General features: G+C 42.3%; 1 protein-coding gene across 3 annotated transcripts; it reads right to left on the bottom strand.

Moving 5' to 3' along the window:
• Positions 1 to 1478: 1478 nt before the first annotated feature.
• On the bottom strand, positions 1479 to 22443 carry LG03H3orf14 (linkage group 03 C3orf14 homolog). Of its 3 annotated transcripts, none has more exons than XM_048490558.1 (5): positions 22419 to 22443; positions 19559 to 19645; positions 14373 to 14496; positions 3963 to 4037; positions 1479 to 2236 (listed from the first exon to the last, which is right to left on the bottom strand). In XM_048490558.1, exons 2-5 carry the CDS (start codon positions 19609 to 19611, stop codon positions 2096 to 2098), a joined length of 393 nt encoding a protein of 130 aa, XP_048346515.1. In that variant the 5' UTR covers positions 19612 to 19645; positions 22419 to 22443; the 3' UTR covers positions 1479 to 2095. The 3 variants fall into 3 exon arrangements, with proteins under 3 accessions (XP_048346515.1, XP_048346516.1, XP_048346517.1); XM_048490559.1 differs by having other exon boundaries at positions 22377 to 22433; XM_048490560.1 differs by lacking the exon at positions 22419 to 22443 and adding an exon at positions 22040 to 22284.
• Positions 22444 to 22712: the final 269 nt, after the last annotated feature.

Below are 22712 nucleotides of genomic sequence, written 5' to 3'. Positions count from 1 at the left end.
CTGCATCCTGCGGCTCTCCAATTAGCCATGCTGGCAGGGGCTGATGGGATTTGTAGTCCATGAACATCTGGAGAGCCACAGGTTGCAGACCCCTGGTCTAGGAGATGGAAGACAGGCTACTTATGATCAGTGGTGGGATCCAAAAATTTTAATAACAGGTTCTGATGGTGGTGGGATTCAAACAGTGGCGTAGCACCAATTGGACTATTGGGCAGGGAGGTTGCTTTAGTAACCCCTTCTCGGCACTCAGAAAAAATTAGTAACTACTTCTAGAGAAGTGGTGAGAACTGGTTGGATCCCACCTTTGCCTATGATGCCAAGTGTAGAAGGGCAGCCAGTTGGCCCTGCTGGCAAGACAGCAGGCACATGCCCCACCTCACAGACTGAGCTGAATTTTTGAGAATCCAAAAGTGTCCCTTTGGTAGGCAACAGGTTTGCTGGGCTGATCCAATTATACTTTTTTGGTCACTAACAGGAAACAAAAATAATGCTTGAAACAGAATGGAATGATGCAACAATGACCTGCATGCATGGAGGAACAGAGAACAAGGCAAATAGCGACAATACCAGTGAGGAAAAGCATTTCGCCATGCCCCACAGGGGTGTGCGGCCAGTGCGCTGTGCACCCATTGCTCCCTTGGTGCTATGTCACTGTTGAGTGCCAAAACTGGGGCGACAGCGCGTGTGCCCACAAAGAGGGCTCTGAGTGCCACCTCTGGCATGTGTGCCATAGGTTCGCCACCACTGCCTTAGTTCAACACCTCATTAAGCCTTCAATTTGATATGAAAATGAAACTCATTCTTTCCTTTCCATCTCAACTGTTGACAACTGCCACAACTCCTACCAGTTACCACTCGTGATTCCAAGATGTTTATTTCGCAGTACAAAAATCTATGTCTAAGATTAAGCATAGACGGTGTACAGATTTTAACCCCTTAATTATAATTGTGACATTACGATTATGTCAGTCGCTGGGAAGGTGGGGTATGGTCAACTCAAAGGGACTGTGCAAATGCAACGTTTTTCTAGTTCTGCCGAATCATTCAGTTTACAACTAAATTCAGCTACTGAATGTGATGTGATACACACACACCCGTGACACTAAGACAATGCTTTCCATGATACAAACAAACCAAATAGATAGCTCTGATTTCACATGTACTGGCAAAAGACCCTGTTCCACTGTGAAAGTCAAGGATGACACACAGATTGGACTCCTCCTTATTACGAACATAAGAACATAAGAACTAGCCTGCTGGATCAGACCAGAGTCCATCGAGTCCAGCACTCTGCTACTAGCAGTGGCCCACCAGGTGCCTTTGGGAGCTCACGTGCAGGATGTGAAAGCAGTGGCCTTCTGCTGCTGCTGCTGCTCCTGAGCACCTGGTCTGTTAAGGCATTTGCAATCTGAGATCAAGGAGGATCAAGATTGGTAGCCAGAGATCGACTTCTCCTCCATAAATCTGTCCAAGCCCTTTTTAAAGCTATCCAGGTTAGTGGCCATCACCACCTCCTGTGGCAGCATATTCCAAACACCAATCACACGTTGTGTGAATGCCCCCTGGTTCTAGTATTGTGAGAAAGAGAGAAAAAATTCGATTCAACACGCCAACTTCTACATTTCAGTGTGTCATCTGGGTTTCATACTTTCATGTCATCATCATAATCAAATCCATCATGCTAAGCAGCATATTGGGCAACAAGTGCTCTCCAGCATTCCAGTTCATGCACAGACCATGTATATCTAGCCATGCTCCAACTCAAAAAGGCATATATGGTTCTTCCTTTCTCTATTTTATCCTCACAATGGCGAGGTGAAGTACTGATAGAGTGAGAGAGAGAGTGGTCCAGGGTCACCCAGGAAACTTTCATACCTGGGTACAGATTTGAACCTGGATCTCCCCACTCCTTATACAATCCTCTGACCTTTGCACGATGCTACCTCTCATGCTCTTGTCTGCTATTGAGAACTCCATGCAGACTGAGAACTGGTGGTGTTTGCACAACTATCAATTACATTCCAATTTACTGTCCCAGTGGTTGGAGGTTTGAATACATCCCTAACAACAAACTAAGTCTGATTTTGTTTCCTGTTTATCTTGGTATTGATCCTTTGGGGGGTTTTATGTTCTGTTTTTGCTTGATTTTTCCAAAGCCAACAGGGGCTTGAGTTCTTCCTAGAAAAAATGGCTCCCACTTGGGAATGGATTCTTCTATTTGTGCCCAGTAAAGAGTCTGGAAAAGATACAAACGCAAGACACAAATTAACGTTGCTTTACGATGCAATCTACAGTGTTTACCCCAATACAATTCAAACATCCAATGTGCTTTGAAGCTTATTGCAGTGTGAAGTAATTTAGAAAAGGCCAAACTACTCTGCTGCTAAATCTCAAATCCCGCAATTATATGACATAATGGAGGCTGTAAGGATTTCAATTCCTAGAGTAAATTTGCAATGATTGGATGTGCCCTCTTGTGGTGAATAATGTATTAGTACAGAAATCCTTGAACTTTATAATGGTTTCATTTAGTTACACAGGGGTTAGGCTTCTTTGGACCAATGAATCATTTTCTGGATTACAAACATTCAGATCCTCGACTAAGATCATTTTAATTATCTGAGGTCTAAAAATGGTTTGACGTTTTAAAAAAATACATGAATGAACTGTATTAAGCCAAAAGGATATGGAAGTTAACAGGTCCAAATAGTTTTAGCATCAGTTTTACACATAAATGTAAAATTGTTTTCTACAACGAATGTGAAAGAATGAAACACATGGTAAAATGGGTGCAAGAGTACTGGAAGAGTGCTCATCATCAGGGCAAGCGAATCGGTGGATCCTTGAACTGTGGCCAAAACCAAAGCCAGGTTTCTTCAGAAATCCATGCATTCTGGGTGCCATTGGTAATCAGCCAACATTTGCTGTTGGTAACCAAGAGGGAGGGCTACTTCTGAGGAACTTGGAGTCCTGATGGGGGACCTTCCCTTTGCCTTTCCTCCTCAGCTCAGGTGGGAAGCAAGAGCTCATTCATGCACTGCTGTCATTCCCAGACACTAGAGTGCCAGTGTGCCACAGATGAGCCCAAGCTCTCCTCCTGAGTATGGAGCTGGGGAGAGGACGAGGATTGTCACAACAGGCAGGTGACACAGTGACACAGCCTTACTCATATCCTGCCTCTTCATGGAACTCGAGGTGACTTCAGTTTCGGCTGCGGATCATCCTAGCAGTCATAAGACACTCTGAGTGTCTAAAAAGTGCCAAGTGACTCTGGAGATGATTTCCCTTCACCTTTCAGTTCCCAGCTTGGGAAGAGTACTGGAATTCATCGCAGTGGCGGAGCGGCAAGGGGACGGGGTGCTGGGGTGCGTTGCGCACCGGGCACACTCCTGGGGGGCAGAAAATCGCCCCCGACCCCTCCCACTTTTCTTTACACCCCCCCCCCCCCCCGCAGTGCCCTTTCCCAACATTTACCTTAGTTCCTTTTCTTTTTCTAGTACTTTTTCAGGCTGAAAAAAGCAACCTATTTACAGTTCAGGCTCAAACACAGCCTGAGGAACTACAGTTCCTAGGGGACCTGTAGTTCCTCAGGCCGTTTTTGAGCCTGAACTGTAAATAGGCCGCTCTTTTCAGCCTGAAAAAGTACTAGAAAAAGAAAAGGAACTAAGGTAAATGTGGGACGGGGTGGGGGGGCTGTGCGGGAGGGGCATGGGGGTCACAAGGAAAAGGGGAGGGGCAATTTTCCACCCCTCCAGGCGTGCACCCGGTGCACAATGCAACCCCTTCTCCCTTGCTGCTCCGCCACTGATCTTCACTAAGAGCCTCAAACATGAAGCAAATGTGTCTAGAAATCAACTACTAAACTCTCCTTTACCTCTATGCACATTCTAAAATCTGATGACGATCACAATGTACAACGTATCAAAAACTGAAATGGTTGGCACGAAAGGAATTTAACTTACTTCAAGATTAACAGTATCAGGGTGTGGAAGTAAGTGCTCTCTTGCATGTAGCTTCTTTTCTGCTGTTTCTATATCCTGCAACACACACACAGTCTTTTTTAAATGGTGATTTTTTTCCAGAATACACACAGACATATTTTATTATTTTGGTATGAAATCCAAAACAGTAGTCTAGCCATACACATGGTCAGCAGTTCATAAATGACATCAAGATACATGCTGCTTTACAGCAAAGATATAAAAAGATAAGCCTTGGCCCTCGTAATTACTTACAATCTGAAGTCAGGTGGTAATAAAAGGAAAGAAGGTAAGAAGGGATGAATGGGAGCCGATGCCGTGATGCAAACCTCATTGCTTTTGGGAAAAGGCTAAGGAAGGAGGGAAATGTCATGGAAAAGATAAATTTATAAGAAGTAAGGGAAAGAGAAAAAAAGCCAAAACATCTAACCCTAAAAGCTAAATATAGACTGGGTTTGATGGCTCAACAAGACTTGCTGATGCTGTGAATAGGTGCACAAAGATGGGTGTCCTGCCAGAATAACATCACAACTGTTTGTTAGGCCAGTGTTGCAGTTAAGCTACACTGAGAGGCCGGCATCTTTCCCCCTCCCACATGTATATATTTATAACCCACAAGGGCTTATGGAATGACCGTTGGTATTTGCCTGTGAAAGGTCCTTCTTCTCTGGCCATAGTAAGACATCTGGGTGTTTCCCAATGTCCTATCGGGGAGGCAGGATCAAATTTCTGCTTCCTTTTGCCAGGCAGACTGCTTTCTCCTCGGTTTTGGGGACTCCGAAATGCAGTTCCTAAAAAACTTTATAACATTCCAACTCAAACTTGTGGACATAAGAACAAAACTTGGTATGTGCCTGCATAGTGCCCAGGAAGGGCCCAGTCAGGAAACAAAGAAGATTAAGGTAAGAATAATGCCAGAGTACACCATACATTAAAGAACATTAGCCCAACTACTAAAACTGTGCTGATGATAGTTAGCTGCTATCGTCCTGGATCCGGGTGCTGGATGAGTCCCTGTGCCAGTAAAATAATGCGTGCCCTCTGTTCCTTGATTCTCCTTATTAATCTGAGAATGACCAAGAGTAGAGAAAAGCATATAGCTGTCCAGTCGGCCACACTGTTAAGAGAACATCTGTTGCCTCAGCTCTCTGTTGGTGATACCCGGAGTAGAATCTGTTTGCTTGGATTTCTAGCAAAATCAGGAAGGTTCGACAGAGCTCCACCAGTTGTGGCAGTTAATTTCCCCTTTATTCCCATTTTTTTGGATGGTTAAGCAGACCCTGCAGCTGTGGAAAGGTCTACATAGGAACCACAAAACGCAGCATTCAGACTCGCATTAAGGAGCACGAAAGACACTGTCGGCTTAACCATCCTGAAAAATCTGCAGTTGCAGAACATGCGTTAAACAAAATTGTACATAACATTTTATTTGAGAACACTGAAATTCTGGATAATTTGGAAGGTTACTATGTCAGACTGTACAGGAAGGCCATTGAAATTCATAAACACCAAGACAACTTCAATAAGAAAGAAGAGACTCTGAAAATTAGCAAAGCTTGGCTAACAGTACTTAAAAAATGGACTGATAACCCCACCTGCAATACTATGCACTCAGCCACACCTTGGCATAGCAAGTTCCACCCAAACACTTACTGATTGGTTCCCCACCCTGGGACATGGACAATTTACCCACTAAACTTTCCCTTCTCACTAGACACAGTGTGAAACAGACTTTTCTCTGTGCTACACCTCTGAAGAAGCCAGCCACAGATGCAGGCGAAACGTTAGGAACAAATCTACCAGACCATGACCACACAGTCCAGAAAACCCACCACAACCTATTATGTTCCTTCTTTGCTGGCAATGCTGAGGATGCAAAACCTTGTAAACAAATGTCGGTGGGCATCCAAGTTTCCTGAAGGGAAATTAAATCAAAGGTAGTAAAAAGTTATACAGATCTGTATCTCCAATGTGGCACTGCCATCCTGAGATATTCCAGGAAAGGCATTTCAAATTAGGAGTTATTGGAGTATTTTTCAGTCAATCCTCTTGTTCAATTTTGTCTAGGTCTCCATCATCAGGGAAAATGCTTCCATTTTTGATGAGAGAGGGACAAGTGAATTCTGGTGATGCTTTATCAGAAATACAAGGGTTTGGAGTATGGGGCTCCATATGGCCAGAGCTGATAGTATTTGAACTGGAATATACTGTTGAAATTTTTGTTATGGTAGAAGTGTTCATTTGACTCTCTTCAGATAAGATCGGTGTAGGATTGTCACTTAGTGGGGTTATGGGGGGTTATGGCGTTCATCGTAATTGCAGAATCAGATAATTCCATTTGAGAGGAAGTAAAGCACTTATTTGTTTTGCAGGATACTTGTTGGGTTAAGAATTGTTGCTGCCAGGAACTTTGGCCAATGCATTTTGTGGAAGTCATTTGAGAGCTTTCTGATAGTAAGTCCCTTAGATGTGTATCCGATTTACTCCTGGCTATTTGCAATAGATTACTCTTTATTCAGGTAAGAGATCTAATTTGCTGATTCTTGAAAATTCTGGAAGGGTAAACTCCATTTAGTTGCAGAATCTGTCTCATCAGTATCTGTCTCATCAGAAGATTTGCCATGTGAGGAAAGCTCAACAGGATTCTACTATAAAAGGGAGACACTTCAAGCATTTCAATGTCTATAACTCTTACTATCCTGTTTTGAAGTATTTGTTGCAGATGGTGACTTGCTCTATCAGCTGAGTTCCATCGAGGCATCCAATTTTTCAAAGGGAAAACATCAATTACTAATTGTGAAGACAACAATGTTAAGTTCATATTGTCAGAAAAAAGAGTGAAGCCATTTGTTTTACCAGCGCTGGGATTAGCACTGAAAGGTGCTACATTAACCGCCCTGTTAGAATTGCTTAGGTAAATTGTACTGCAATCCGGGCTTATTTCCAAAGAGGCTTGAGGGAGAGTTAGAAGTTTTTCTGTGAGCCTGATTGTCTGATCTGCCAATGTCTTCAGTTTGCTTTCTAATAGATGGAGCATACGTGCTATCAGCAAACTCTGGTCTGCCATTTCCATAAGTAGTCCATGGAGGAAATCCTCTTGTATTCTAGAGTCGCACTCGAGTCATGCTTTTGAATTCTTGGACTCCTGGTCAGGTGTCTCTCCTCTGGTCTGGACTTTCCTGTACAATGGGTCCTTTCTTCTCTGGTTCTTGGACTGGTTCCAGGAAGGCTTCTTGAAATAGCTTTGGTATTTCTGAAATGTATGCTGGGAACAAAAGGAATAGTTATTCCCAATCCATCTGTCCCCTATTTTGAGTTACCTGAGAATGGCCTTGAGTTACCTGAGCATGGTTTTATCCCTTTGGACTGCACCCAGACACAGGGTTTGCATTCACTAAGACTGTTGCTGCTGCAGGGAATGCCAATGTGAATTACTCCCTGGACTGAAAAACCCCACTTGCATTACAATGCAGTCAGCCACACCTTTGCATAGCAAGTTCCACCCAAACACTTACTGATTGGCTCCCCACCCTGGGAAATGAACAATATATACCCCACTAAAACATCCCCTTCTCACTGGACACAGTGTATAACAGACTTCTCTCTGTGATACACCTCTGAAGATGCCACCCACAGATGCAGGTGAAACATTAGGAACAAGATCTATCAGACCACGGCCACACAGCCCGGAAAACCCACAACAACCAGTAGAATCCAGCCGGGAAAGCCTTCAACAATACAAACAAAGTATTGGTTAGCCATGTAGTATATTCTCAACTTGATCCCTGCTCCTTTCAGTTCACCTGTCAGCTCTGCCCTACAAATTTTATCCCGTCAGCTTTCCTGACTCCTGCTCAGTCTCAGGTGGGTAAGAATTGGGACTGCCACCCAAAGACACAAATGGGCAGTCTTTCTACATCGGATGAATGACTGGAAAGGAACTCAGCACTGAGTGCGTTCACAGTGATCTTTCCTCAGCATTATCCGAGTTAGCTTTGATGTATCTAGGTCAAATGCATGGACCTCTTTATTTCCTCTTAAAAGCAGGTGTTGATTGATCAGTAGAGGCACTGATCTAGCTCCTCTTTCCAGTTCAGCTTTTCTAATCAGCCCCTCTTCACATATTACATTTTTAGATGTCTACCTCAGCTGTGAGTGTGCCATGTGAAAACCCCCACATTTACAAACATAAGTATTGCAAGTTATGCCTTTCTGGGGTCTGGGACTATCTGTGGTTCCCCAACACTACATTTTAGTGTAGCCACCATGCAATGTGTGAAATGGCCCTTATTCCTGGAATCATAATGACAGCTGCAGCCTAAATCCAATGAGATTATTTCACCTGATAAAAGTTGTATCACTGCCTCCCAGGAAATGACTGAATCTCTCAGGTATGATTATCCTTATTCACTTGGCAAGGTAAAACCCTCTCAGAAATGACTTTGAAGAATAAGGTCAATACAATGGAGATTTTAAATGAATCAGCTGTACCCTGACAAACACCCTCAGAGTGACAGAGAGTTGTTTTTTTTTACTGCAGAGGAATTCTCACCGAGAGCCCTAACCTCATGGTTTCAACTTGATGTACTGGGGGCACTTTACAGTTAAGATGACTCACAATTCGGAGTGAAAGCATTTGCTGGGCACACGTGAGGAAGCCAATCCCCCATCTGAAAGAAAGCCACAAAGTGGCAAGGCTACAAAAGAAAGAAAGCGGTTTTGTTGAAGCGATTCGCCGCCTAAGACAAAGATGATTTGCTAATATGCATGCATAACATGTGCACAAAGATGTAGAGAGGCAGCAAGCTGTTCACCAGACATTCAAACTGTAATGAAAACTCACCTCTATTAAGCTTCTCTGAGGAAATTTGCACATGGACTTCCACTTCCCATGTGCTGGGCTCACAGAGAACTAGATTCGATTTGCGGGGGGGGAGCCTCCTAAAAGCTGTGACACCCCCCCACCCCCGCCCATGGGCTTAGTTTCATATACAAACATTAAAGAGATCAAGCGCAGGCCTTTTGGGCAAATTAAGAGAGATGGGAAGGGGCGTGGGAGTGGGGTGTGAAGAAGTCAATGCAGAACAGAGATGGAAGAAGGGAGGATAGCAGATGGCAGCGTCGGGAGCAGAGAGTGAGTGTGAAGAGTGAGGCATTTTTTAAAGGTTTTTTTAACAAGGAAATTCCCCAAAGGGGCTTCCCATAAGTGTCCGACCGTGGGAGCTTAGAAGGGCAAGGATCCTGCAGCAACACGGCCAAAACGTTAGGACATTCACAACAAACCGAGTCGCCAATGGGAGTAATCTCGGAAATCAGAGCCACTCCAGATCGAACCAGGGTCGAGGACCTTGAATGAAATTTACAGACGGCGAACAGAAGTGACCATCTGAATGACTGTCAAAATGCTGGGTCAGGGGAAGAAAAAAAAAACCCGCAACTTTTCTTTCTTCCCACACTAATGCATTTATAGCCAACTAAGACATCTCCTGATCTCTACATGAAAGGGGAGTTCACAATGTCAGACTAACAACTCCGGAGTTTAAATGACAGAGCAGATGTACCCTGACACATAAACTCCTACAACGCTTTCCAAAACGTTTCTGCCCTGGCCCAAAGAACTGAGTTGTCATAATGATCTGAAATGCCACTCATTCCCAAGGTTGGCTTTTAAAAAAAAACAAATTGGCAGACTATCATTTTCTTAATGCACACTCTTCTTCCTCCAGCAATGCACTATGTATGTTTCTTCAGGATAAGGCAATCCAAGTGAAGACCATCATTTACGATCACTTTTACAGAAGGGTGTTTATGGTGATATGAAAATAAAGTACTGGGGGGAGGGGGGAAAGAAAACAGCAACAATTTTAGAAGAAAAGGGTACTTTGGCATGGCCTGAGTACCAGACGTGTCTTTTTTTTTTTGCTCCTCTTCAGTTATAGCATATTTTGAAGTCTATTATCATCCATAATACTGATTGAATGACAGGCACTGACAGAAATTGTTGATGGAAGATGAGAAAACGGAAAATTGTTGCTTTAGGAAAGAAAAAACAATGCCACAGAAAGACCGCGTGGCACCTTTCCTTGCCCACTGGTTGCTAGAGGTAATCAAGTCTTTGGGGGAATGTTCCCTTTAAGGTTTGCTGAAAGGGCTTGCTCTTGGCAATTCACTTTCTGAACAGTCTGCACGGCAGACACCTCTGCCGCATTAAAGATGCCACAATGTCAAACACGATGGCTTGAAGCGTTTTAAATACATCTCTGAAAAGAGCAGAAGAACAGAGGGACAAATAAACATCCCTCCAAAGTATAATAAACATTTCTATTTTAAGGCAAGAAGCACGAGGAACTGAAAAGGCTAGAAAACTGTACTGCAGTTAGAAGACACTTATGTCTACAGATACGTAAGCACACTCTACTTTTAAAACGATGTAATATAAATGGAAGTTTAAACTAAAAAGTATCAGGTGAATATTGTAGTGCCCTGCACATATTACCAGTTTAACCAGCGATAATCTCCTTTCTCTGATTGTTATTTTGCAAGTTTGAAAACATGTCTAACAATGCGTCACTTTCTAAAAGCGTGCTGATACCTATTCCCTGTCCTATCAGCCGTGGTACATCTACTGGTTTGTAGCCAGTCAGACTTTATCTTCATAACTTTATGACTGGAACCAGGAAAATACTAAACTGATCAGAACAATGAGTATCTCAACATGGGGGAAAAAATGCTGGAATCACAGCATGACCTTCTGCACGGTTATCTGGAATATTTGACCAGAAATATGTTCCACTGAACTCACAAAGAACTACACCTGACTATGCTGCAAATATCCTTAAATGTCAAATGATAAGGATTATTCTCCTTTTTTTTTCAACATTATCTTTCGTACAATTAGCCAAGTCTGCACATTTGTGTTTCAGCCATTTCTCAGCTTTGGAAGTCCAACATTTCTGTCACAAGCACTGGAGAAACAGCAACTCTTTTCATAGCTAAAAACATATCTGAGGCAGATTTTTTTTTTTCAATTTTATTTAAATGCAGGCAAATACAACAACACCTCATCATGGCATCGGTGTATTTCTGAGAAAGCCAAATCAACAACTCTCCACATGCTAACTGTGAAATGTACAATGCCTGGTATCAGGAACAATTTTCTAAAGTTGGCACATAAATCTGAACCTTATTTTCAAGGTTCTAATATAATATTCTGCATGGATCTCATTCCTGTTTTATTTTGCTATCGGAAAGCATCTGTAGTTCTGCATGTCTGTTAAAGCCAGAATAAAATTAATATATCTAAACTTACTAATGCTGCTTTTTCTGCCAGACAATTTGTTTTGATGGTCATACATATGCTTTTATTTCTTCCACGACTGTTCTAACATTTCTGACACTTTGGAAAATTATTCAGAGGAATGCATTAGTAGTAAAAATTGGAAGGCTTTAAACATTTCTCCTCTGTGATTAAGGTAGTTTGTTACTTCATAGCAAGCTATTGTTTTAGATGTACAATAGTAATACTCTTTAAAACTGATAGCTGAGATCTTGCAGCATCAACAAGAGAAGATAGATCTTTCCCCCACCCATACGATTCTAGAGGATAGAACATACAAATGCATAAAATCTACCCCACACAGTAACTGTGCCATTATTGGCTCCTTCTCTCCATTTTTAAAACGACGTCAATTTCTTCCTGTGAACTCCCTGCAATATGACCATCTGGAACAGGAGAAGGGCAAAAGCTTATAAAAAGCTAGAAGCCCACAGATAAGAGGTCACAGCCTTGCAATGCCTATGTGAAACTGCTGCGATTGTGGAACCAACGTACCAAATCGAGTAAACCTAGTCCAATACAGGACGTGGTTCAAAGAAAAACCGCAACCACCAACCAAACCACTTCCCTTCCATTCTTCAACTGCTTCTTTTTAAAGATCATATTGGGACTCCTCCAACTGCCAAACTGCTCATTCCATCAAAATGTGTCCAAATGCCAGTTCCCGCGAAGAACTAGGAGTCCCACCATGTGCAAATTTCCTTTTTCGGCTCCAGACAGAAGAATTTCGTATGCACTCAACTGAAATATGCACAAGAGGGTTACAGAACCCTCAGCTCCAAAAAGAGCAGAGTGGATGAGTGGGTGATCTGTCATAACATGTTTAGAACAAAGCAATTAAAGGGAAGTAATTTCCCATTTTTCAAAGAAAGAGGTGACACATCCCCACTCTTTGAGACTGCACTGCCCTGGGAATGTCTCTGGAAAATTAAAACAAAGACACTCTGTCACAAAACACAACACCACAACAAGAAAGAGCAAAGCCCCAAGGTAAGTGTATTTCATAGCAGAGCGGTATATATGTCTATAATATGAATTTGTGGAAGAGTTAAAGTAGCATTCTTTCCCAAGTAATGGAGAAAGGGGAGACCATGCAATGCAAAATCAGAGGCATCACCATATAGTGCCTAAGGCCCCTTCCGCACACGCAAAATAATGTGTTTTCAAACCACTTTCACAACTGTTTGCAAGTGGATTTTGCCATTCCGCACAGCTTCAAAGAGCACTGAAAGCAGTTTGAAAGTGCATTATTCTGCATGTGCGGAATGAGCCAATGCATTTTCAAACCACTTTCACAACTGTTTGCAAGTGGATTTTGCTATTCTGCACAGCTTCAAAGAGCACTGAAAGCAGTTTGAAAGTGCATTATTCTGCATGTGCGGAATGAGCCTAAAAGACAAATACGTGGCTTAACCAATATGTGGTGAACTACAACTGGCTAATTTAGAATGCCTCTTATTTGTAAAAAGATAAAATATGTCAAAATAGAAAAAAAGATCGTTTACATCAAAGGCAAATCTTAGATTTATGGTTGGTCACGGTTTCCTTAGAAATAGATGCACAAGCCGGAAACAACAGAGATGAAAAGGTTTCTATTGTCTGGTTAGCTTCTACAGCAGTGGTTTGACTTAAAATTGTTGGCGATACCCTTTGACTTGAATGGGTGATCAAGTAGGAAAGAAACACTATGAACTCCAAGCACTGGGTTTGGTATGACTGTATGACTGCCCAAATGGCTGCTTAATCTTCACAGAGTGTACTGTACGAGGATGGATATTTAAGTCTCCACAGCCTGGAGCTCGCTTGGTGCAGTACTTCTGCATCTCACTGCTGACTTCTTCACAGACAACAAGCTGAAATGCTACCAGGCTACCATTTGCCATAAGAAGTACAAGATGGCAACTACCTCTATCAATCTAGACTCCGTCCTTGCTTCCTAAGGCTCCCAGACCCACAACACCCAGTTTCAAGCTTCCCTTTGTATTTATAAAAGCCAGCTCCCAATGTTCTGTACCGACGTCTCAACATTTAATTAGTTTCTGGAGTGAGGAGAAGAAACCAGGATGGGGCAATGCCAACTGGAAGAAAAGACTTGCTTTTTAATGGCGGGGTTCAGCAGGGGTAATGAGTTCTACCAGGTTAAGCTCCACCTTTTGTTTTCCCATATAAAGGAATTACTGCCATTCAACCAAATGAAGAAAAGTAAAGCACTGAACCTGAAGATAACGTTACAGGAAGGGGAAAAAATCCAGCCACCCACTAGGACAATAGGTGGACGGATCTTTGCAATATGGATTCTGCTGCAGTGGAGGGAAGGGAATGTGCCTCTGTGGAGAGTGGGTTCCATCCAGCTTACAGTTTTCAATTTTTCTATGTCCTCTTTCACTGCAGCCCGCTGATCTCCACAAAATGCTGTCCTTGGGGAACAGGAACACTAAGGAATTACATCAGGAGGAGATAAGTAGCAGGAAGGTGGAATCAGTAGAAACTGCCTCTTCAGTCTGAATCCAACCCATTATCTCTGCTAGTGTACCTCACAAGAAGCTGTCCAGTTTATGAGCCCTCTCTTTAAGCGTACCTTTACCATCTTAATGTGACGCATGTTGCTAGTAGAAAGATACAGACCAGCTCTCATACACACAAGTTGGCAAGCATTTGGGGTAGGGACTGATACCAGGTTGCCTCAACATAACATAAATGGACTGTTAGAAATTATACTTTATTTCTGCAAGACAGAGTCAAGAGTACATAAATTATTCTTCTGTGTTCTGGTCTGGTATTTATTATGCACATATCATTTTTATTGTGCTTTACAAAATTGGACAAACATGCACACTTTAAATGGACACCATTATGGAAGATGGTGTCAGAGCACTAAACAGACAACTAGTCTGAGCCAACAAAATAATTCTCCTGTTCCTAGGAATCCCTACCATCTTTGCTTTCAGAGGGAAAGTATGAAGAACAGCTCATTACATCCTAAGGTGAAATAAATGTCTTTTGTTTCCTCCCAGATTTTAGTATATGGTTCATAATCGACAGACACCAAAACTTACATTTGTCAGCACTAAATTTCTTTTATGAGCAGCATTAGCTTCTTGCATTTGCCACGTCTTCGCAGCCTCTCTGTCTCCTAGATGATTCTCCATCTGCTGAAGCAACACTGATCTCTGAGACAGTCTACAAAAGGGAAACATTCTGATAAGTGGGCAGACCATTTTTCTGCACAACAGCCAGAAAAACAACCACCTTTTACCCTCACCCAATTTTCCTCTAATTATGTTGAATATCGCGTGGGTGCACTGAAGGAGGGGAAAAAGCACAGGAAGTCCCATCCTTGCTGTGCTCCCATAGAGAATGTAGCCACCCAGTTGTACAACAAGCAGTCTCTGTGCACAAATGAGACACTCAGCACTACTCAGCTTGGGAGGCAGCAATACGCAGCATCATTTGTTATACAGGTTAACTGGGTTCTGTTACTAAAGGTGTAGGTTTCTGAGCAAAAGTGACACGTGATCCGAGGGAAGGGTGTCACACACCTAGCCCCAAATCAATGTATCTGTTGAAGTAGCTTGCAAATTCTGAAGCATAGTCATTTCTCTCCTTGGCAATCAAGATCTTTAAATCATTAAATGTTGCTGATTCCCGCAAGAAGTGGCCTTTTCAAATCTTTCCTTTGTTCTGCAAGGTTTCCCCAGGATCCTGTCCTTATTTCCGACAGAATGATACATTTCCTTGCAAGTCCTAATGAGAAGGTTAAAGACTGATAAAAAGATTAATAATAATCTTTACATCAAAAGCTTCCTGGAGATCGTTTTCCCCCCTATCAGTTGATGTGTTTGTTCTTCAAGACAATCTCCCACAGAGCAACTACTAGTAGGAAATTTGGTAATCAGGAACATAGAGAAATGGGTCTGTGATTGGCATGAAGACCACATATGACTGAACTGCCTGGTGCGAAAGTATGGACATCACATACTATTTGGACGAGCTGTCAGAGAGTACAGGAAGTCCATGCTTGTAGTATGCACTGGCACTAACAACAGTGAGAAATATATCCTTGACATCCTGGAAACCAAATTGATAGGTATTGAAATACAGGACCCATCCACATAGCATTTTTTAAAATGCTACTTGTTTCATTCCAAGAATCAGCTAGGGAGAGTGAGTTATATCGATTAGATCGATTAGATCAGAAGGAATGATTTAGCTACTGTAGACAATGAGGAACTTTTCTAGTCCAAGCTCTAGCTGAACCAAATGAACCAGTTATTTAGCACCTAAGATCAAAAAGATCATAGAGTAGTTTGCCAACATGAGGTTGACACATACAGCACAGTTCAAGACACACCCCTTCATGTAAATGTTTTAGATCCATGGTGCAGGGATAGGGCAACAAGCGTTCAGAAACTACTGACATTGTTTAAAGGGGCCAAAGGATCATGGGAAAATTCCACACAAAAACAGGCATCTGGATAGAGAAGTAATATATACAGTAATGCTAAAACCTTCCAATCTAAGAAGAGGATACTAGCGTTCTTAGTATTACAAAAAAACAACCACCCACAGATATAGTGGACATATCAAAACCCTTGGGGGAAAGCATGAATAAAAAATATATAAGCTACAGATACACTGGGGAACAGTGTTGGAAGTGTAGTTTCTCTATAGGGCAATAGTTCAATAAATTAGAAAACATAAGAGGAATACACCCTGCTCCAGATCATTGCAGGGGAAAATACAAAAACCAAAATAATACTGAGGACATGTTATCATCTTCTGAACCACAATCTTGATGATCTTGAGATGGAATAAGGGAGGCTGTGAATAACTAATACATTTGTGAAAAGCATGCAATGAATGGACAGATAAAAATTCTTCTTTTTTACACTGACTGACAATATGTTCAAGACAAACAAAAGGAACTATTTCTTCACAGAATGCATAATTAGCATGAAACTTACTGCTGCAAGATATAGTAGTGGCTTAAATGTTTTCAGGGATTAGACAAATTCTTGGATGACAGGTCAATCAACAGCTGACTGCCATGATTGCTAAATGGAATCCCCACTGGGATTTAATGAACTCTCGGTCTCCATCACATTGAGCACACATTTCCCTTGGGTTTGATTAGTGGTTACGCACAATTTTTTCCCTCTTCAGCAGTCACCCCACCCTCAGATTAGAGAATCCCTGCAGTTTCTGAAACCTGGTTGAACGCAAATTTTTATCCCCCTTTGTAGGAAAAGTGAAGGATATCACTGTGTGTTAGACTTTCTTCAGGTTTTCTTGCTTCTCCCCACCTTTCCCTGCCTACACCACAACAGTTCTTCCTGCTCTTTGGGCCACCATTTCAAAATGATCAAAAGGGATTTCAAAATTGCATTTTAATGCTGAATGTATTGCTGAAACAATAAACCTTATGAAATTGACATGAAATTGACATGGTCTAGCGAAATAACACTAGACTAATGATGGCACATACACACCTGCAAAAGCTGCACAAAAGAACTAAGAAGTGGAGGGTAAGCAAGATGGTGAATCAGCTGGGCTGTAACACTTAACAGGAGGAGGAACCCAGTGTAAACAAAAAGCAGCATAAACAGAAATGTGTAAACAATAAACAACTGTGAAGCAATCAGATGTGGGGTAAGTAGTGTATGCATAAATGGCCAGAATTTCAGAATACTAGCTGCAGGTAATAAGCAACTGGAGAGGGATGTTGCATTCATGTTTGCTTAATGGGTTTCCTGGAAGAATTCAACGGGTAACTATTGGGGGGAAGGATTCTAAATTAGATACACCCTTGGTCTGATCTTGCAGACTCTTAATCGTCTTTGTCTGTCATCCAGTGCTCTGCTCATTTGAATGGTTACATCAGATGTATCAAAGTGTGCAACAATACTTAACGAGTAAAGATGGGTTCTAGACTACCTGCCATGTCTTCTTTCAGCTAGGTGTAATAACTGAATAACTGTATGAGTCTTCTATCACTGGTAGGAACAGAGTTATAATAATGGTTCAGCTGAATACCTCCATTTTGATAGGGAGTAAAATATAAATTTGAGAAAGAAATTACATGTAAAAGTGGATCTTGAATAACACTAATTATGTGTGCTTGACATGCTGCATCTAGCTTAACAATAGCAGGGCAAAGTTAATTTAATTATGTCATTTATTGTCTATCTTCCTCATGGGGTGCAAGGTGGATTATACAGTACAATCAACAAAGCGGGACATTCAATAAACAGTAAATTAGGGCTGCAGAAGTCTGAAACCATCAGAAAGAAACTAAAGTGCAGCATGAGGATTAATATGACATATTAAATGTTACAAAAATTACATAATAGGATGCTACATACAGTAAGCTATATGCTGTAGTGCCTAATCATTTATTCAAGCAAGTCTGTGATTCACTGCACAGTGTAACCCTATTACCTGTGGAGAAAAGCCCTCCTGAATAATTTGTTTTCCAAAGTTTGCAGAAAGCCAGGAGAGTGGGAGCTGTCCTGACCTTCTTGGGCAGACCACTCCATAAGGTGAGAGCCACAATGAAGACAGCACACGTATCAGCAATTGTTGATTTTGCCCATTTGTAGATTGGCCCCTGCATTAGGATTTAAAACAGTACTGGTGTCCATGAGTCCGACCCATCATTATGGGAGCAGCAGTGGCATAGTGGCTAAGAGCAGCGGCTAAGAGAAGTGCACTCTGATCTGGAGGAACCGGGTTTGATTCCCAGCTCTGCCGCTTGAGTTGTGGAGGCTTATCTGGGGAATTCAGATTAGCCTGTACACTCCCACACATGCCAGCTGGGTGACCTTGGGCTAGTCACAGCTTTTCGGAGCTCTCTCAGCCCCACCCACCTCACAGGATGTTTGTTGTGAGGGGGGAAGGGCAAGGAGATGTAAGCCCCTTTGAGTCTCCTACAGGAGAGAAAGGGGGGATATAAATCCAAACTCAAACTCCAAACTCATGTCTAGTTTGGATCTAAGAGAGGGCGATGGGATGGATGAGGGCCAATAAACTGGAGTGTAGTCCAGAAAAGACTGTGAAGCTACCAGTCAAAGGAGAAGCTGCTTAGGGATCATGGACGCAGCCTGTCCTGGCGGGGGTTGGACTCTCCCTGAAAGAGGAGGTTCATACTTTGGGGGTACTTCTGGATCCTGTCCTAAAGCTGGAAGCTCAGGTCTTTTCCATGTCACATAAATGCCTTTGGCTGATATGCCAACTATGGATGGTTCACAAAAAGTATGATCTGGACATGGTGATCCATGCTCTGATCCTATCCAGGTTGGATTACTGTAATGCCTGGGGCTGCTTTTGAAAATGGTCCCGAAACTTCAGTTGGCCCAGAATATGTAGGCTGGCCTTGCCGTTTGTCTGGGGAACATCTTTATTACATTTCCGGGATTCAGCAACAGTAGATCACTTCCCAGGTAGTCTATGTTATCCAAGGAATATATAGAAACCATCACATATCCAAAAGGTACTAACAGGATTTCTGTACCCTAGCATTACACATTTGAATACTATTCTTCCCCATGCTTAAATACTGCTAATTATTTCTGCCTTTTCAGTCACTGAAGTCCCCTGATGCAGCATTTCAGCGTTAAACATGCCATTGTTCTTATACAGGAGTTGTACATCAAGAGAGGCTGCTACACTTTCCCATATGTAATAAAGGAATTAATGACATGGAGGTTCCTTGACAACAATAGACTGGTCATAAAAATGCAGGTCTCCATTTTGCAATCCATTTACAATTAGAAATTATTTGATACACACATATATATGATTGTTATTAATATAAGATTTTATGATGTTTATTTTGAGACTTAGTATGGAGAAATCATCGCACTGAATAAGACTGTAGGCTGAATTCAGGATGGCAGAAACCAATTGCTGAGCTATAGTTTCAATTTACTATGGGAATATCTCTTCATTTCTAAGTTCTTTCCACCAGCATCAGCAGCACAGCTCCCCCTAGAGGAAGCATCTTTACAGTCACTAACCAAAGAAATCAGCTTTGCAACATCACAACTTTTTTTAAAATTTAGTGAAGGAATATTCTGAAGTAGCTGAACAGTTTACAGAAGTCATTCAGTCAAAATAAACTCCCCAGTTAATCTAAGTGTGTCAAATCATATCACAAAGTGGTATAAATGTAAGGTCTGGAAAGATATTTCAAGTTCGTAACCATTCCTATTTTCTCAGACTATCTTCTGAAATATGTACTTACATTTCTTCATGCCTTTTAGCAAGCTGAACTTCTTGTGCTAAAAAGGATGCCATTGTTGGTCATATGACTAATGACTCAGTTTGACTACTGTAGTCAGGAAAAACAGAAAGAAGCAAAAGTTATTTCTTCAAAGTTTAACACAGATTTTTGGCAATAGTTTTTGATTTACTCTTAGTTCAATGTGACCAGATAAACAGAGATCAAAAGCTGGATAATGCCTATCTGATTTTACAGCAAAATCTGTGGTTAATTTTCTCGTTTGTTTCAATACATTATCAAACAATACAGGGAAAAACAGTAAGGCTCACCCTATAAAGAACAATGAAAAGCAGAGGAACCTAAGATATTGGAGAGAACTGTATTATACCAGGAATATATTAAGTGGGGGAAATGCCAAAACCAGCTTACGAAACAGAGAGTTTAAAGAATCCATACACAGAAAAACTACACCGACAAGAACCAAAATTGAGCAGAGTACAAGCTTACACATATTATGTAAGTATATATTAAGTATTATGATGAAATTCAGGGAGTTTTCAAACAACAAAAGGAAGTCCTACTTTGCTCTTGCTGCCCTGCTAAGGGCCTTTTCACACCACTATTTTCCAGTGCAAAAATATGCAATTGCATCTTATACACTCATATTATCCACCCAAGTTTCTGAAACATCCTGCTGCGTCAGTTGAGCATTCTACCCAAGAAGTAGGTAAATAAAACAGGTGTTAAAATAACAGAGGCGTATCTAGGAAAAATGTAGCTCAGTGCAAAATCTGAGTTGTCAGCCCCACCCCCACCCCGTGGGGGGGCCGCCCTCCCCCAGCATGACCAAACAACTTTTTTTGCACCAGGTCATCTCAAAGTCACCATCACAGAGGGAGAAGAAAGAGGGGGGTGATTTTCCACCCCCCATGTGACTAAATGGCCGCAGCCTGGGGACATTCGACCCCATATGTCCCCCCTGGACGCTACACCCCTGTAAAATCATGACCTTCCAAATTTTCTCTCCCCCCAACCCCTTGTTTTTGAACATCCAGCCTGATGAAGATAGTTCTGGAAACTTGAAAGCTGTATTGTATTATTTGGGTTGGCAATAATGTGTGTGGGATTTGGGAATTTTGTCCTGGAGTGAAGCCTTTGTCTTCAGTCTCCTTATGTGTTTCAGTTGGAGGTTTGTTTTAACTGTGTTTGCTATTTTATATGTATATTTATTTTAAACATGCAGTAAGATGAATTAGGAACTTTTGTTAGTTAGCAGGTGTAAAACGGCAAATAAATACCTGTCCCCTACTATGGAGATTCAATGTTTCCTCAGTACCCAGGCTGCAACAATTAGCTACTGGAAAATGTCACAAGCTCTTGACGGAAACTGATTAACAAGGCTCCTTAATGCTCCCATCTGCACATCATTATGCAACTCTCATCACCTTCCTCCCAGCTCAACTCTGTGAAAGAAATTAGGTTGAGATATGGGAGATATAAAACCAACTCTTCTTGGTCCAAGCTCAGTTGGTCCAAGTTCAGTCCTCAACCCTAAAACTGAATATTACCTATGTGTTTGGATAGCTGCTTTTCCAACTTATTCCTTTATCCTACTCATAAAACTTAAACCTATGTCTAAAATTAAATGCGCTGTGCTCTTCTTTTCCTGTATCGCAGTGTACTTTTTATTTATTTGGTATATGTTTATTTCAACTGAGGGTTTTGTGGGGAGGGGGAATGGAGAGCAGCATGCCGCTATCCCTACAGAACAGTAGGGACAATGCACACGGGACAGGAGGAAATGCTGAACAAAACAAAAATGTACTTCAGGAATGGACTAATGCCCAATCCAATTTTAGTCACATTGGCAAAACACATGAGGAAAAGCTCAAAAATGAAGATGTGTTGCATTTATTGAATGAACTGTATTTATTAAAAGATTTTTACCCTGTTCTTCCATAACGTTTGTGGGGGCTACCATATTCTGTTCAACAAAAATAACTCAGTGCGGTCATGGGTACTCTGGCGGAGATCAGAGCAGCATGCACCCGCATTGTAAAGAAATGTGGATTCTCTGGCAGCATTTTAAAATGTTTTTTCAGCACCGCTGCCATAGAAACAATAATTAGCATCACTGGGAAACACAGCACTCTGAAAAAAATAGCATTTATATTGCTCGGGACGCCTATTAGCAAGACTTGCCTTTTTAGAAAGTTGCGCCTGCCATTATCAGCTTTACAAACGGACTAGGATTCAAAGAAGCTGAGAAGTGAGAACAGCTATTTTGAGACAAGGCACAGGGGAAACCCACCCTGGACCATAAGGAGCAAAGTTTGCTATGCCTGGTTCAATGGAAGTCTATGGCGGTGATTAAAAAACCGCAGCCAAATTGCAGGGAGCGGCCGTGTCGCCACTTCTGTATGGGAAGAGATATTTTATTCTCGCCTTCTAATTCCTTCTCGCATTGGAATTAGTTACTTCCACAGTTAAGACGCCTGACACCTTTTTTTCCTCGGCTCTTTACTCTCTTCCTTCTCCCCTCCACTAGGGATGGGACGGTCTTCTTCCGCTCCTCGCTCCTTCCTCTTAACGCTCTGCGAGACGTACCACTGCGCGAGCAAGGGGGAGGCAGTTTTTCGCGATCTAACAGCACCCCCCCCCCCCCAGACTGGACAGAGGGCGCCAGAAAGCAGAAGATCCCCCTCCAAATCAAGGGTTGATTTATGGACGATGCCATAGAAAGGGGAGTCGCGACTAACGAAAGGGGCAACGGGACTGTACCACACGCCGAGAAGGAAAAAAAAAAGGGGGGGGGGAGATAACCGTACGGGTTATTAACCTGGAAAAGAAGAGCGCGTTTATTTGCAAGCGACACTCTCACCTCCACCACCATCCCTTCCTCCTGTTATATTTCTCCCACCCCCCTCCGCTCCCATCAATCCACAACCGCCTCCAGGACGAATCAACGGCCGCTCCCTCTCGCCAACTATTATCACGTAACTCTAGGAAAGAGGGAGGGCCTTGAAGTTGAGGAATGGAACCGTTTGATTAGCCGAGCCGTCCCGAGTGGGCGTGGCTACCATAATCCGGGGCGCTCTCGGTCGCCGCTGGTCGCTTCGCGAGCGTTTCGGTTCCGACCGGACGTCAAAAGTGGGCAGGTTGTTTGAGTTTGAAA

Source organism: Sphaerodactylus townsendi, linkage group LG03 (assembly GCF_021028975.2).
Source record: "Sphaerodactylus townsendi isolate TG3544 linkage group LG03, MPM_Stown_v2.3, whole genome shotgun sequence".
Lineage (NCBI taxonomy): Eukaryota > Metazoa > Chordata > Lepidosauria > Squamata > Sphaerodactylidae > Sphaerodactylus > Sphaerodactylus townsendi.
Note: the sequence above shows the minus strand (reverse complement) of the source record. Positions and strands in the feature narration are given on the sequence as shown.